This window comes from Equus caballus, chromosome 5, assembly GCF_041296265.1.
Source record: "Equus caballus isolate H_3958 breed thoroughbred chromosome 5, TB-T2T, whole genome shotgun sequence".
Taxonomy (NCBI): domain Eukaryota; kingdom Metazoa; phylum Chordata; class Mammalia; order Perissodactyla; family Equidae; genus Equus; species Equus caballus.
In genome coordinates this window covers 70,950,679-70,965,308 of record NC_091688.1, presented here as the reverse complement: position 1 = coordinate 70,965,308, position 14,630 = coordinate 70,950,679, and the positions used below count along the sequence as shown (strand labels likewise).

At 39.5% G+C, this 14,630-nt stretch overlaps 1 protein-coding gene across 44 annotated transcripts in view; it reads left to right on the top strand.

Moving 5' to 3' along the window:
- The window catches only part of CDC14A (cell division cycle 14A), a 164,585-nt gene that overhangs the window by 104,829 nt on the left and 45,126 nt on the right, over nt 1–14,630 (top strand). For all 44 annotated transcript variants that reach the window (XR_011439329.1, XM_070268655.1, XM_070268657.1 and 41 more), the window contains one exon: nt 6,064–6,202. Coding sequence is in view for 43 of the 44 variants with exons in the window: in XM_070268655.1 (XP_070124756.1) it covers nt 6,064–6,202 (139 nt within the window). In the remaining variant the exon portion in view is untranslated. The remainder of the gene's footprint in view (nt 1–6,063; nt 6,203–14,630) is intronic.

The following is a 14,630-nucleotide window of genomic DNA, read 5'->3' as shown; positions in this document are numbered from 1 at the left end:
TGAGTCAGCTACTCAGAAAGTATGAAATAACATTTGCTCTAAGCCTAGTCGTTAGACTCTGAGGAAGCTCAAATTCCATGTTAGATTTCCCAGCACGGTGGAAGCTCTTTCGCTGGGTCTTTGGTTTCAGTGAGGAGAAGAGAAATCCCTTTGACCACCCCTGGGGATGAGCCTCTAGTTCCTCACAAGCAGCTCTTTTTCATGCCACTGGGGGGTGCTGTTCTTATGGTTTTGGGTCTGAGAAACGGTTTCTGTCGAGTTTTGTGCTAATTGTCTAGTAGGTGTTGGGGATTGTGCCATTCTTTTCATGTGCCTAGTGCTGCTGAAACTGACTTATTCACACAAACGTGGCTTTGGTTCTGACAGAAATTAAAATACCATTTTGTAGGCCCTTGTTTCTATGTTTAAGATTCGAGTAGGTGGAGGTACTTTGCTGAACATGTGAGCAATAACGGGAAGCTGCGTTTTTCCAGAGACCCAGAGACATGGAGATGAGCTGCACGTGGCCCCGATTTAGATGATGGCTCCTATGTTGGGCTTCATCCACGGTGACATAGACTCCACCTTCCCCTTCCCTGTTTCTTAGCAGGTTGGGGCCCTGACTTGCAGGATTTCCTGCCTTTGGGATGGGGTGGTGGGTCTGTTAGGAAGGTGTCTTTTGTTCCCTCATTGTAACTGCCGCTTTCAGTTCTGTTCAGGTCACAGTGGGGTGTGGTGCATGTGCACCCTAACTTTGCCTTTCCATCCCATTTTGTTCGATTGTCCAGGCCTAACAAAAACCTGCGTTTCGTGTATTTCAAATATCATGGAACTTGAGAATTGGTGGGACGATGGCAGCTACCAACGTTTAGTGGGAGATATTCACATGGTCTCTTTCAAAGTTTTGGTGTCATAAAAATCAGTGTTTTTCCTGTGATTAATTCGGCCTTGTTTCCTTGTCAATTAGTTTTATGATTAAGAAGTCTTATAGTTTATCTGTGTGTCATGTCTTAGATTGACAAATTCAAGGGAGAAGAAACTCAAAGCTTTCATTAAAACTCAGCATCTCTCTTAATTAGCATTCTTCACCTAACAAACATTGTGAAAATAAAACTCTGTGGTGTTAAACATTCTTGTTACAGGTATTCTCTGTGTTACATCCATGACCTGTGAATGTTGATACTTTAAGAAATATATATAGCAGAGGTTTTTACATTTTTTAAATTTAAAATCAGAACCTTTAATATTGAGGTCGGTTCTTGTATAGGAAGGTCACATTTACATGTGGTGACATCTTTTTGAGAGTGTTATTTCATTTGCTTCCACTTGTATACACATGTAGGGTTCTTTTATAAGGATTACACTTTTGATTTAATTACAGCTGGATTGCTTTTAATAGCGTACTTATCTACTATAGGCCTGTTAATTATTTTGACATCTGCCCTAATTAAGTCAGCTTAATTTTCTGGGGAGTCAACCAGCAGTGAGCATTTTAATTGAACTACAAGGAGGAGGGAGAGAGGATTTCATCTTATGTCAAGTGAACTTTGGTAGCTGCTGGAAAGAGAGTGAATATGTCATGTCTCAACATAAAGAGAGTTGTATATATAGAGACAAACTAGAAACTAGTTTGCCAGGAACACGTGAAATCTTGGAATTCAGTATCTGCAGTTTGCCTTCTGGTTGATAAAAGGAATGGCTATGAATTCTTGAAATTTTCCAGCACAAATAATAATTTAAAAGATGGCAACATTGTGACGTCCTGGAATGTGATTGTTGATGTTCTATGGGGATTTCAGAAAATGCCTGGAACTGTGAGGCAATCGGCGTTTAACTTAGTATAAATAGAATACTTTTCAACGTCTTCTCTTGCTGTACCAGGGAGCCCTTTAATTATGAATGCTTTAAAAAATTTGTTAAAGTTTTTATAGAAACTTAGTGAAATGTTCCTATTCTGTTGAATTGTGGTAAGAGCTCCTAACTATTGAGTGCTAAGTAGGTTCTTTTTATAGATCTAAATTATAGACTCTTTTTAAAAGGGAGAAGCAACTTTAGTTTCAGAGAAATTTGAAAATTTTCTGCACCACCTTTTTTTGATCGTGAGTGTGTGTGACCAGGAGCTTAACTGAGGGACCCAGACAGCCCCTGGAACAGAGAGGGGAGCAGAGAGAGAGCGGTAGTGTTGTCTCCACAGAGCCCGTCTTCTCTCCAGACAGAGACCCAAGTTGGTGACTCGAGGGAGGGACCCTGGAAACCAGCTGGGCCCTGGCTCCTGCTGCAGGCTGTCCAGCTGTGTTTTATCAATGTGATCACCTGTGGTCTCGTCAGAGGTCTGGGGAGGTAACAACTTTGCAGAAACAGAAAGTATTCGCCCCGGACGGAAACAGAAAAGCAAATCACTTTTAACTCTTATGTTAAAGAAAAAACCCCACTGAGAGCATAATTAAACTTCCCTCTTTTCTAAAGAATGCTGATGCTTGATCTGGGGCAAAAGGGATTGAGACGAAAACAGCCCCTCCCCCCAACACAGACCTTGTCTAATAAAACAGTGTAAATAGAATTTTTAAAAAGGGAGGGTGAATGGGAAGGGAATGCCTGGCATCTATAAACAGGTGCTTGATTGTAATTTCATTTGCATTTTTCAAAGGTATTCCTCAATCCCAGGTGATATTGCCCACAAGGTGAAAAAACTGCTTTTTGGGGGTAAAAAACATTGTTTTTTGGTGTAAAGCACAGATTTACATACAGTACATAAACAGATATACAGTATATCTGTGGCAGTAAGATCTCATGGGGGATGATTAAGGGAAAAAAAGTCTAAAGAGGCTCTTGGAGGAGGCGGTAATGAAAAAAAGGTTGAGAAACACTGATTTAGAGACAGCTCTTTCACATTTTCATGTTCATGAAACTAGGATGGACCTTAAAATTGATAGCTTGTCATGGTTTAATTTTTTCTTCCTTAGTGAAACTTATTGGTGTATGACACCATTAGACGACTTGATGCCGTCTTAGATTTGCTGACGTACTGTGTGTTTCAAAGCACCGAGCAGGTTAGAGATGATTCTCTGTATCATTTCACTAAGGAAAGCTGACAGAAGGACCCCTCCTTTGCGGGGAAGATTCTTAAACATATGAAAAATAAAACCATCAACTTTCCCCTATTTTTTTCTACCTAAATGTTTTCCCAGATGAAATTGACATTGTACTAGTTTTCCAGGCCAAAACTATCAGTCATCTTAACTTTCCCTGTGACCCAATCAAAGCGTCTTTCTAATTCAGCTCTCCCTTTTTATTACCGCTGTCCACCCCTCCTCTCCTGCCCAGCCTTCCAGCTCCTCTCTCTGGCTCCTGGCTCGGCCTTTTCCAATCCAGAGGTATGCTGCTCCCAGATCCATCTGCTTTTATCATCTCGCTTTCTTGCCCCCCAAATATATCGTGCTTTTTTTTTGCCCTTTCCATTGGTTAAAGGGAAAATAACAGATTTTATATGATAGCAGTTGTATGTTTATTAGCTGTTGATAATATCATGAATTCTGTAATACTTTTTAAATGAGTTGAATTTTGTTGCTCGAAGCATCATCTACATACATTTGAGGAGTTATAACACATATATGCAGGCGCTGTGACTTAGTCAGCGCTCAGAGCACCGTGCGTCTGGAACTGGGGACTCCCGATAATGCGTTAGCAATCCTCATTGTCTTTGGCCCACGATTGGTAACCTGCTTCTCCTAAGTACAGGCTCCTCCACTTGACTCAGAGGCGCTCTTTAATCTGGCCCCTCCCCACCCTTATTTTCCTTATTTTCCACTCGACACACACTGACGCATTCCCCAGACCAGCCAGGCTTTCACTCATTAGACCCTTTGCCCAAAATGTTTTGTGACTTTCCTATTCTTTAGTCTGCTACGAAGTCCTTGTCATCCATGACACATTCTTGGAAGACACCAGCAGCTCACAGAGTCCCTCCTCCTTTCTCTGGGAGCCCAGTTTCAGTTTAAATTTCTTTGCTTATTGTTTCTTGGTTAATATTCTTGTGTCTACAACCACTGTGATAACTCATTGTGGTCAAACATATCCTTGCTTATATCTTTATCTTGTGAGCGGAGCCCTGTCTTGCATATCTTGTAGGCAATGAATAAACATTTGACTAGCTAAATCTAGTGTTTAACACTAGAGACAGCCCTGATGGCCTAATGGTTAAAGTTTGGCATTCTCACCCCTCTGGCAGCCCAGGTTCGGTTCCCGGTTGTGGAACCACACCATCCATCTCAGAAGCCGTGCTGTGGGGGCGGCTCACATATGAGAACTAGAAGGACTTACAACTATGATATACAACCATGCACTGGGGCTTTGGGAGGAAAAAAGAAGAAGAAAAAAGAGGAAGATGGCAACAGATGTTAGCTCAGAGCAAATCTTTCCCTACAAAAAAAAAAAGACAGAGCCTCTTTGTCTTTCTATAAGAAAAGTGTATACGATGGGAACAGATTTTAAGTAGTAGAAAAATAACTCAGCACAGTGCCTTGCTCATGGGTGGTACTTAAAAGTTTATAGTACTGAATTTACTTTCAAGAATCCAGATATGGAAAGATTTAGAAAATGCCTGTAAATAAGCATTATTGGCTCAGCACTATAAACCTCACGAGGGCAGGCATCTGCTTGTCTTCATATTTCTATCCCCAGCATCTCTCATGGTGCTTCACACACAGTTGGTCCTAGTCAATACTTGTGGAATGTTTGTAGAATGAGTAAGTGAACGGATGAGCCAAGAGTGGAAAGAATCTGGGATGAGAAACAGGACACTTGGGGGATCTATGTCCTGAATTCCACATTCACTTGTTATACTAATATGAGTCAATGGGTTAGTATCTTTGGGCATCAGCTGTTCTGGTATATGGACAAGAATCACTATATTTGAAAACCTACAGTTTGATCAAGTTTTTGAGTATTTTTGGGAAAGGAGGTCACTAGTGTGTGTGTGTGTGTGTGTGTGTGTGTGTGTATTTTTTTTTTTTAAAGATTGGCTAAAATGTAAAGTTCTATCGCTTTTATTTCTCTGGAGACAGGAAAAAAATATAACAATTTGTAAAAACACTTTGAAGAAATCAGAGTTCATGTTAGTAACCAAAACTTCTTTGAAAATCATTTCTAATTGCATTACTTTATCCTACGTAACAGAAATTGGGTTCAACATAAAGAAAATACACTGACACAAAAGTTACTTAAAAATGCAGGAGCTTCAGGAAGTGAAACTGGAGCACTTCTGTTTGCTTCGTTCTTTCTCAGTGGGCTGTGTGCTTCCACAAGGGCAGGGACCATGGCTGTTCTGTTTGGCCCTGAATCCCCAGCTCCTGGCACAGTACCTGGCAGGTGGTAGGTGCTCCATCAATACCTGTTGATGGAGGAAATAATGAAATCCTGGTCTCTGATTGACTTCAATAGAGGTTAGATTTGCCGCCTGATAGAGATAGTATTGAAACCATCGTGGGTGAGGTAATTGATGGGGCTTGATGATGTCTGTGGTGTCTTCTAACTTTGATTCTATGATCCTTTATTGGAAAATAAGTTAAAAAAACTAACCATTTAAATAGGTTAAAAACCATGGCCATGATAATATAATCAGTTATACTACTGACTCAGGGGTCACACACACAGGCTGTTAACCGTAGGTTCATCTACAGCCTGGGCTGGGGCCAAGGATGAGGATCATGGAGACAATGGACAGGGGACCTTTATAAGGGCTTGTCATGGAACCAGCCTTGTCTTAACAATACTCACAATGACAGTCATTCCCAAAGCCCCTCAGGGGTTGAACTCCATGGATTTTCAAGACCCTTGCTCTGATTTTTATATTTTCTTATATATGTTTATTTTAATCATGGGATCTATCTGTTAAAGATTTCTTAAGGTAGAATTATCTTTTAACCTTTTTAACATCGTGTAAAAAGCATTACGTTATTGTCTGGGTTCAAAAGTCTTCCATTCTGCTTGAAACCACTGCAGTTGCCGGACAGTGTTTGATTTCAGTGTTTTTGTGGGTGCATCTGTTGTATTTTGTATTTCTTGTTCTGTCTCCCTCTCTTACAGCTGGTCTTGGAAGAACAGGGACGATGATAGCCTGTTATGTCATGAAACACTACAGGTTTACACACGCTGAAATAATTGCTTGGATCAGAATCTGCCGGCCAGGCTCCATTATAGGACCCCAGCAGCACTTCCTGGAAGAGTAAGTATATTGTCTTCATCATCACATTCCGTCCTTGCTCCCGATCAGGGCCACCTCTTTTCCTCCGGTTGTGGCCTGTGTCAAGCGTGTGGTTATAAAATGGCTGCATTGTTCGAGGAGTCTGTGCTTCTAATGGAATATTGTTGATTTGACAGCTAATGCATTTTAACTTCGAACTTTTGTATCTTTTAGATCAGGTGAGAGAGAGAGGAAAATCACAGAGCCATCTCTGCCTACCTTTTTTCTGTCATTTTCTATGTGTGATCTGGCTACGGTGCAATTTTCTTGTGTCATCCCACTTGGCGCTTTTCATTCTTTTCTTTTGTTTGCGTGTCTAAAAGCGGAATGAAAAAAAACCCCACAACTAAGGTCAGTGAGTGATTTCCGTGACATTGCTGCTCTCCTGAGAACTAACTAAACTGCTAATGGAGCTGCAACTTACGAGTTACCAAGGAAAGAAAAAAGTAACTGGGTTTTAGTCCTGGCCCTGCCACTAGCTTTGTGACCGTTTCTTAGAAGGATACTTATAAATTAATTAGTTAATTCCATCAGTCATTCATTCACAATTTGTCAAACCTCAGCCTACAAGGGGGAGTGCTTTAACTTGTAAGGGCACAACCCTTTCTAGTTTCCCCTTAAAAATGCTAGAAATCTCCATCAATTTACCCATTAATAAAATGAGGAGGTGAAATTAGCACTAGCTCGTTTAGGTCCAGCTCTGAAATGTTATCAGTTACTGATATCTTACATTGAAATTTCATTGTTTTTCTTTTTATGCTGGGATGACTCTACTTTGAATTGCATTCTTTTCCGTATAATTAATTCCTTTCCCCTTTAAATCATCTTATGTTGGTGAGAAACAAATGCTCAAGAATTTCACAGAAGGATGCCATATGTAAGCCATGTAAGTCTCTGAAATGATAAAAGGCTTTGAGCCTGCTGAGGAATTACTTTAGTTGCCAATCCCAGAGGGAATAACAGATAAGAAAATAAGTGCTGAAAGTGGGCAGTTAAACTTTAGCTTCAAAGAATGAGGCAGAAGTCAGATGAATACAGAAGAAAAAATACCTAAGCACAGGATCATTAAGAAGACAGAAGTTCCTAGGTTTTTGCCTATGAGATACAAATAAAATAATTCTGTGATTCGAGAGCTGTGTGCTTTATAAGATCCTCCGCCACCCTCTGTTTTGCATTGTGCGCCTGCAGCGGGAGCTTTGAGCTGTGTCCCCTGCGGGTGCTTGTTGTACTAATTGTTTGAATAAATGCTGAATAAATATCTTTAGAATTAGAAAACCAAAACCAAAACATTCCTAATCCTGGTTCTTAAACCGCTTAATCAGCCTTTTAATGTCATTGTTTGGAAGAATGTCCATTCATTAGGTGCCTACTGAATCCTCACCTTGCACTTGGCGCTCTGTTAGGTGCAGCTCACAAGATGGGGAGACCACGGTCAAGTTCACTTAGTTTTCTCAGGGCGTGCGAACCACTTCCTGCCTGCACGCTCCTCCTTCCTCCCTCCCTACTCTGCCTCTTCTCTCTGCCTCATCTTAGAATAACAGAAGAAATGAGGCTTATGAGGCAGGGGCACACTAGGCTGAAGAAAGTTTTTTTTTTTCATTTATAGATACGTAAACTATAAAACTTAAGATATTTCCTTAGGTGTGTCCATATTAGAGTTTTCCAGATATTTTTCTATAAAAACTGAGGTGCAGAAATGACTTCCTTGTATAGCTGAAGTATGAAAATCATTCATTGCTAATTCCTAGCTTGGAAGCTTCCTGAAGGTAGGTTCTTTGTCTGAGGCACTGTGCCTTCTCTATTTTGCGGTATTTCTTACAGCACCAATGTGGAAAAATGTCTGCATTATTCACGGGCTTCCCCAGGCTTCGTTTAGACGGCCTCCTTCCGGGTGGCGGTCTATGGCCTAATCTGCTTTATGCCTCTCAGTGGCACCAGAGGTAGTATTTTGCCTTCCTTGACTGTGTACATTTCTTTTGTTCTCTCCTTTTCTCACTTTTTTCCTTTCTAAGCCTGTGTCTTGACTTACTCCTTGGTAGAAGACCTACTTGCATTGGTGACGTTCATTCATTCACCAGATGTTCATTAGGTGCACACTCTGTCAGATGGTGCTCCTGGTCCTGGGGATGCAGCAGTGAACATGACCGACAAGGTCTTTTAATCCCAGGTTGCCAGTATTGCTAGTGGAAGGAGCACACAATAAATGAGTGTGTGAGTTTATGTGCCAGGTGATTTCTGATGGTGACATGACGATAGAGACTAACGCAGTGGCGGGGGATGATTGATGGGGGGGGGGAGCCCTTTGGGTTGAGTGGGCAAGGAAGACTTCTTTAAGCAGAGCCAGAACCTTGAGGGTGAGAAGAAGCCAGTGCTGTCACAGTCTGAGTCGCGTCCTGGGCAGCAGGCACACAAAGGTCCTCAGATGGGGGCAAACTTCCCGCTTTTGAAGCCCAGAAAGAGGCTAGTGTGGATGGAGTATAATGAGCTGGTGGGTGGTTGAGAGCTAGGCTCAGTAAATATTCACAAAGTGGACGTACCCATGTGACCTCCCTCTGGATCAGGAAAGAGAACATTTGCCAGTATCCGGCAGCCCCGTTTGTGCTCCTTCCATTCACTACCCAGTTCTTCTGCCCAAGCATCCATCATTCTTACTTCTAACACCATCGATGAAGTTTGCCTGATTTGGAACCTCATATAAATGGAACCAGACAGTATGTTTGTTTGGCTTCTTTCACTCAGCGTTGTCTTTATTGTTATGTGTAGTAATACTGTGTTCATTCTCATTGCTGGATAAAATTCCGTTGTTCAAATATGTGACATATAAGCTCTTCTGTTGATGGATGTTTAGGTGGTTTCCGGTTTTTGGCTATTTTCTATTATTTGGAAATGATATAAAAAATGAAATCCAACACCTATCTGTTGGATGTATACCTATAAGTGGAACATTCAGCCATAGCGGATTTTGCTAAAGAGTTTTCCAAAGTAGGTGTGTGGATTTACACTCCCATCAGCAGTGTGTGCGAGTTCCAGTCTTCACGTACTTGCTCATGCTTGGTATTGTCAGTCTTTTAAATTCAAGCCATTATGTTTTGTTTGTTTGTAGTAGTAATTTGTTTGGTAGTTTTAATTTGCTTTTTTCCCTTATGACTAGTGAGGTTGAATATCTTTTCATATATTTATTGGCCATTTGTATGTTCTGTTTTATGAAATATCTTTTCATGTCCCTTACCCATCTTTCTGTCAGACTGTTTGTCTTTTTCTTGTTGATTTGTAGGAGTCGAATATTCTGGATACAAGCACAGTATCCATTCCATGTAATGCAGATATAGTCTCCTAGTCTTGAGATTTGCTGTTTCATTCTCGCAGTAGTGCTTTTTGAAGAACTGAATTTCTTAATTTCGGTGCAGTCTGGTTTTATTAATCTTTTCCTTTATAGGAATGCTTTTTGTATTCTATTTAAGACATCTTTGTCAACCCCAACGTATGAATATATTCTTTTGTGTTATCTTCCAGAAGCTCTATTGATTTTCCCATTGTATTTAGATTGACAATTCATCAAGAATTGCTTTTTAAAAAAATATGCTGTGAGTTAGGAGCCAAGGTTCTCTCTCCCTCCCATATGGATGTCTATCTGACCCAGCAGAATTTATTGGAAAGATCACCCTTTTCCCATTGTTCTAAAGTGTCACTTTTATTATAAACCAAGTGCTTGTACATGTGTGGGTTTGTTTCTGGACTCCATATTCCATTCTCTTTGTTAATTTGTCTCTCTTGACACTAATACCTCAATGTCACAATTGCTGCAGTTTTAAAATGAGTCTTAGTGTCTGGGAATGTGAGTCCTCCAGCTTTGATCTTGTTCAAGATTGTCTTTATCCTTCCATAATTTGGGTCTTCTTTAATTTCTCTCAATTTTTAAAATATTTCTAGTTCTCTGTGTTGAGGTGTTGCACATCTTTTGCATATTTTTTCCTAGATGTTTGAGTTATTGAATGCACTATAAAAGGTATCATTTTTTAGGTTTTCTTTTCTACTTGTTTAAAGCTGGCATTTAGCAATTTGATTGATTTTTTCCTACAAAGTATATATTCACATAGGCTTTTAAATTGAGGTATAATATGCATACAATAAAATGTAAAGGTCTTAGTTCATGAGTTTTCACACTTGTGTACACCCTTGTCACCACAGCCCAAGGCAAGATATAGAACATTTTCAACACCCAGGAAATTCTCTTGTGTTCCTTTTTCAGTTTCCCCTGGCACACTCCAGAAGCAATCACTTTCTGATTTCTAACACCATAGATTAGTTTTGCCTGTTCTTGAACTTTATATGTACAGTAGTCCCCCTTATCTGTGGGGGATAAACTCCAAGACCCCCAGTTGGTGTCTCAAGCCACGGTAGTACTGAACCCTACGTATACTATGTTTTTTCCTTTGCATACATACCTATGATAAAGTTTATCTTATAAATTAGATAAATAGGATAGTAACAACAGTAATTAATAATGAAATAAGACAATTATAACAATATGCTGTAATAAAAGTTACCACAGATCTTAGCAACCTCAGCATACGATTTTTTTTCTTTCCTTCTTAAGTTGGGAACTTTCATTTTTTTACTTAAGAGAAGCACTTTTCGGGTTCTTTTTGGCATGTCTGAATTGCTAGCATCACTCCTCTTGGCTTGGGGGCCATTATTAGATAAAATAAGGGTTACTTGAACTCAAGCACTGCCGTACTGCAACAGTTGGTCTGATGATCAGGATGGCCACTAAGTGACCAGTGGGTGGGGAGTGTGTACAGCGTGGATCTGCTGGACAAAGGGATGATCCAGCCGAATGGTGCGAGATTTCATCACACTAGCATAATTTAAAACTTATGAATTGTTTATTTCTGAAATTTTCCATTTAATATTTTTGGACTGCTGTTGACCATGGGCAACTGAAACCATGGAAAGCAAAACCTCAGGAAGAGGGAGACTACTGTACAATATGTATTCTTTTGTGTCTGGCTTTCTTTTTCTTCTCAGAACAATGTTTTTGATATTCATCTAGGTTGAGTATGTCAGTAGTTTCTTTTCTTTTCATTATTGAGTGTTCCATTGTATGACTATATCATGATGTATTTATCCATACAACTGTTGATGGGTATTTGGGTGATGTTTAGTTTCTGGCGATTTTGAATAAAGCTGCTATAAATATTCTTCTACAAGTCCTTTTGTGGACATATGTTTTAATTTCCCTTATTTAAATACCTAGGAATGAAATTGCTGGATCATATGGGTTACATGTAGTTTAACTTTACGAGAAATTGCCACACAGTTTTCCAGAGTGGTTGAATCATTTTATATGCTAGTTGGTAATGTATGAGAGTTCTAGTTGCTCCACATCTTTGCTACTATTTTGTATTGTAAACCTTTTTTTCTTTTGGTGGGGGGGAAGCCATTCTGGTTGGTGTGAAATAATATCTCCATTTGTATTTTCCTGATGGCTCATGATGTTGAACACCTTTTCATACACATATACATCTTTTGTGAGGTGTTTGGCCAAGTCTTTTGCCCATTAAAAAAATTAATTTTTTAAAATTGTTGATTTGTAGTAGTTCTTTATATATTTTAGATATCAGTCCTTTGTCATATATATATGTATATATATGTATATAGTATGTTTTTTAATAAGCAGAATTTAAAATTTTGCTGAAATTGATTTTTTTTATTAAGATTATGATAGTTTACAACCTTGTGAAATTTCAGTTGTACATTATTGTTAGTCATGCTGTGGGTACACCACTTCACCCTTTGTGCCCTCCCGCCACCCCCCCCCTTTCCCCTGGTAACCACCTATCAGTTCTCTTTGTCTATGTGTTAACTTCCACCTATGAGTGGAGTTGTACAGAGTTCGTCTTTCTCTGTCTGGCTTATTTCGCTTAACATAATACCCTCAAGGTCCATCCGTGTTGTTGTGAATGGGACAATTTTGTCATTTGTTATGGCTGAGTAGTATTCCATTGTATATATATACCATATCTTCTTTATCCAATCATCAGTTGCTGGGCACTTAGGTTGGTTCCATGTCTTGGCTATTGTAAATAATGCTGCGATGAACATAGGGGTGCATGGGACTTTTTGAATTGCTGATTTCAGGTTCTTAGGATAGATACCCAGCAGTGGGATGGCTGGGTCATAAGGTATTTCTATTTTTAACTTTTTGAGAAATCTCCATACTGTTTTCCATAGTGGCTGCACCAGTTTGCATTCCCACCAACAGTGTATGAGGGTTCCTTTTTCTCCACAATCTCTCCAACATTTGTCACTCTTGGTTTTGGATATTTTTGTCATTCTAACAGGTGCAAGGTGATATCTTAGTGTAGTTTTGATTTGCATTTTCCTGATGATTAATGATGATGAGCATCTTTTCATGTGCCTATTGGCCATCCTTATATCTTCTTTGGAGAAATGTCTGTTCATGTCCCCTGCCCATTTTTTGATTGGGTTGTTTGATTTATTGTTGTTGAGCTGTGTGAGTTCTTTATATATTATGGAGATTAACCCTTTGTTGGATAAATAACTTGTAAATATTTTTTCCCAATTAGTGGGCTGTTTTTTTGTTTCAATCCTGTTTTCCCTTGCCTTGAAGAAGCTCTTTAGTCTGATGAAAATTAACCTTGTCTCCTGCAAGCTAACTGACTTTACTTATTAGCTCTTGTAGTTTTTCTCTTTTTTTCCTTATAACTAAGATTTCCAGTACCGCGTTAGAGGTGGTGAAAATGGACATCCTTGTCTTGTTATTGATCTTAAGGGGAAAGCATTCAGTCTTTCATCATTAAATATGGTGTTAGCTGTGGGGTTTTCATAGATGGCTTTTATCTGAATGAGGAAATTTCCTTCTATTTCTAGTTTGTTGAGAGTTTTTATTAATAATAGGTATTGAATTTTGTCAGTTTTTTCTATATCTATCAAGATGATTATATAGTTTTTTCTCCTTTATTTTGCTAATGTGAATTACATTGATTTTCAAATGTGGAGCCATGATGGTCATGATATGCTGTTATTTTTTCATATGGCTGGATTTGATATGCTAATATTTGTTAAAGATTTCTGTGTCTGTGTCCATGAAGGATATTAATGTATAATTTTCTTGTAATACTTTTGTTAAGTTTTGGTATCTGGGTTATGCTGACTTCATAGGATGAGTTGTGAAGCATTTCCTTCTCTATATTCTAAAAAGGATATGTTATAAGATGGATTTGAGGGGTGGGGTGGGAAATTAGGGACGTAAGTGTCATCTGGAGATAAGGGTCTAATTGATACATCAGTTGGATGACCTGGAAGAGTTGGTCGTGTGGTGTGACGGAGGTAAACCAGGATGTGAGCCATGATGGGTTTGGTTTGAATGTCTCTTAGAGCCTGGTGGGTCATCAGTAGAGGCCACAGGGTATAGGGCATCAAGTGACTTTCTATCCAGCAACTCCTAGGGGAATGGTGATCAAGGGGATGAGCAAGCTTTCTACTGAGACCACTTGGTTAGGTGGGTAGAGAGGGGAACGTGAGGTCCAAGGTAATCTCTGCTCTGCTGCCAGTGCTGTGGCCCCCTGGGCGAGGTGCTGGCTCACAGGGAGCCTGAGGTGCTGTGGTGGCGAAGCAATTCTGTTCATTTCCTTCCCTGACTATTTCTAACCATCCTGCCTGGAAAGTTTATTTCACATGTGTTTCTCTAACCTTTCTAAACACAACCTCAAGCCTTCTCCTAAGCTACATTTTATGCCAATAATGTTTTTTTCTTGCTTTTCCCATGTTCCTCCTTTTAGCTGATAAAAGTCTACTTCCTCTGTTACATGTGAACCATTTAGAAGAGAGGGAAAGATTTCATCTCTGGTCTTTCAGAGATCTTTTTTTAAACGTGTCCCTAAGCTTCTAATGATAAAACTTTAAAATAATTTCCCATATTGAATTTTGCTGTTACAGGTATCTGTAGGTTTTACGTTTTTCCCAGTGGTCTTTAATATATCTGTCCATATCACTCTTGTCACAGGTCACAGGGGTCCCTCCTTTCTTCCCTCCCTCATATCCTTCCACAAATATTTGTTGAAAGCCACTATGTGTTATAGGCACCTGGGAAGTTGAAGTAAAATATTCATTTCTGACCTATGGAGATCACATGAGAGAGAGAGAGAGAGAGAGAGAGAGAGAGAGAGAGATTGGTTGATTGTGTGGTTAATAGACAAATACATAAATTGTATAGTTTCTCTGATGATAATAGGTTCTATGCAGAAAAATAAAGCAGGGAAGAATAGGGAATGGAAGAGAAGGCAGTTTTAAATAGGGTGGTGGTGGGGTGCTTACTGAAAAGACTTTTGAGCAAAGATCTTGAGGAAGTGGGAGAATAAATCGTGTGGGTATTTTGGAGAAGAGG